General features: G+C 42.9%; 1 protein-coding gene across 1 annotated transcript in view; it reads left to right on the top strand.

The window, feature by feature from the left end:
* The window catches only part of RAD54L (RAD54-like (S. cerevisiae)), a 51,918-nt gene that overhangs the window by 10,645 nt on the left and 38,827 nt on the right, over positions 1-2,446 (top strand). The window contains exon 4 of the mRNA XM_006899018.1: positions 1,839-1,958. Within this exon, the coding sequence (XP_006899080.1) occupies positions 1,839-1,958 (120 nt within the window). The remainder of the gene's footprint in view (positions 1-1,838; positions 1,959-2,446) is intronic.

Genomic DNA, 2,446 nt, shown 5'->3' with positions numbered 1-2,446 from the left:
CTGGCGGGCGGCGGCGTGCGTTCCCCTGGCTGCTCTTCCCGGGTCTCTTCCGGGTCCCTCTAGCGGCGTTCCCCATCATCTTAATTTTAATAAAGTAGTTGTGGTAGTCTGTGGTGTTGGAGAAGAGTATTGAATATACTCTGGACTGCTAGGAAAACAAACAGATTTGTCCTGGAAAGGGTGAAGCTGGGCTGCTCCTTGGAGGCAAGGATTCTGAAGTTTTATCTGACATACTTTGGACATGTTGTAAGGAGGGACCAGTCCTTGGAGAGGGACGTCATGCTTGGGAGAGTGGAGGGACAGCCCAGGAGAGGAAGACCCTCGATAAGATGGATTGATTCAGTGACTGGGATAATGGGGGGGTAGTAGTGTTGGAGATGGTGAGATTGGCACAGGATAGGGCAGAGTTTAGGGCTGTTGTACATAGCGTTGCAATGAGTCCCAGGTGACTCGATGGCACGTAACAACAACAACAGCAACAGTTGTGGTAGTGATAAAAAGCCAGTTCTAACACATGAATCTTCTTTCTTGGGTTGTCAGTATAAGATATCTGATACACAGGGCTGAAGGCAAGATTGTAGAACTAGAGAAGTTCATACTTTAGGTGGCTACCTGGGGTCACCAGCGCTCTCTCTCTTCCTGATACTTAGCCTTCAATGCGTGTAATGCCTTTACAAGTTAATAAAGAGCAATTAAAATAGAAGATTAGTTACCCCTTACATTGTTAAAATAAATGTTAGCAGAGGAAGACACTCAGGAGTAATAACCACAACTCTTTGCTGTAGAACAGTTATTAGTCTAGCTGCCATGTACCATACAGTACTCAATGAGATGGATTTATGTAGTGTCTCCAACAAAGGGTACAAGTATGTCAGGGATGATAAGGATGGCACCGAACAGGGTTCATGTTTGTTGTTGATAGGGTTACTTGAAGTTATACATTGCTTGGCAGTTGTTGTTAGGTGTTGTCTTGTCACTTATGACTCATAGCAAACCTATGTACAACAGCTCTGAACCCTGCTCTGTTCTGAACCAACCTTGCTGTCTCTGACACTTCTAACTCCATTCCCCTAGTCACTGGGTCAATCCATCTCATCGAGGGTCTTCCTTTCTTGTGCTGTCTCTCCACTCTTCCAAGCATGGCGTCCCTCTCCAAGGACTGGCCCTACCTTGTAGTATGTCCATAGTATATCAGACGAAGCTTCAGAATCCTTGCCTCCATGGAGCAGCCTGGTCTAACCATCTCTAGTATGAACCTGTTTGTTCTCTTAGCAATCCATGGTATTTAATACTCTTCTCCAGCACCACAGCTCAAAGGTGTCAATTCTCCTCCTGTCATCCCTAGTTATTGTCCAGCTTTCTGATGCATAGCAAGTAATTTCAAAGACTATGGCCTGGATCAGGCACACCTGATTCTTTAGATAAGTTATTTAATTTTGTTGTCAAGCTTCAGTTTTCTTACCTGTTAAATGAGGGTGGTTAAAAAGAAACCTATATTCCTCGGCGAGCTCTGGTGGCCTAGTGATAGGAAACTGCACTGCAATCCCAGAGGTGCGCTGTTCAAATCCACCAGATGCTCTGCTGAAGAAGGAGGAACAAATCGCCTCCTGTACCAGTCAGATCCAATTTGACGGTACACACATAAAATGAATGAATGAATGAATGAATGAATAAATATATAAATAAACCTATATTCCTGGGTTGTGCAGATGACACAAGACAATGCATGTGATGAGCTTTGAAAGGTCCTTAACTCTTAATATCACTTTGAATATTATGGCCATTATGGTGATCTCAATAGTCTTGTAGATGTAAACTTTCCCCATACTCTTTCCTAGGTGCTTAAGAAGCGGAAATCCAGTAGTGAGATCCAGAGCCAAGAGTGTTTCCTGTCTCCTTTTCGGAAACCTTTGACTCAGCTAACCAATCCACCACCGTGTCTGGACAGCAGTCAACATGTAAGTCAGAATAACATGCAACATGGGTTTGTACGTGACCAGTTGTTTAGTCTAAATAAGCTTTTGCCTTTGTAGACTTCCTCACTGCTCTGGCCAACAGATCAACCTTGGTAGGGTTTTGGGTTTGCCAGAAGCTGTCTGGGTGTGGGGGAGACCCGCCTCTTGCTCCATAGTATTTACCTGATTTTGGAGTCTCGTTTAAATCCTGTAGATTCCATGTATTTTTTTTTGTGGAAAAATCAATCAGTCATCAATGTGGCAAGTTCTATACATTTTCTCACCTAATTCTGATTTTTTAGATGAGGAAACAGTCTCAGAGGGTTAAGATTTTCCCACAATAAGACTAGTGGTAAAGCAGATCTGTCTAACTCTAAAACTTACCCACCTAGCGTTCTGAAGAATGTTTTGAAGGAAAATGAGACTATTGATGAGAGTATGTCATAAAGGTTAGTCATTTGTATATTCAGCAATCATTTTTTTTTTTGTTT

This window comes from Elephantulus edwardii, unplaced genomic scaffold, assembly GCF_000299155.1.
Source record: "Elephantulus edwardii isolate Elephantulus edwardi_28Jun2011 unplaced genomic scaffold, EleEdw1.0 scaffold00243, whole genome shotgun sequence".
NCBI classification, from domain to species: Eukaryota; Metazoa; Chordata; class Mammalia; order Macroscelidea; family Macroscelididae; genus Elephantulus; species Elephantulus edwardii.
This window is presented reverse-complemented; position numbering and strand designations above follow the sequence as displayed.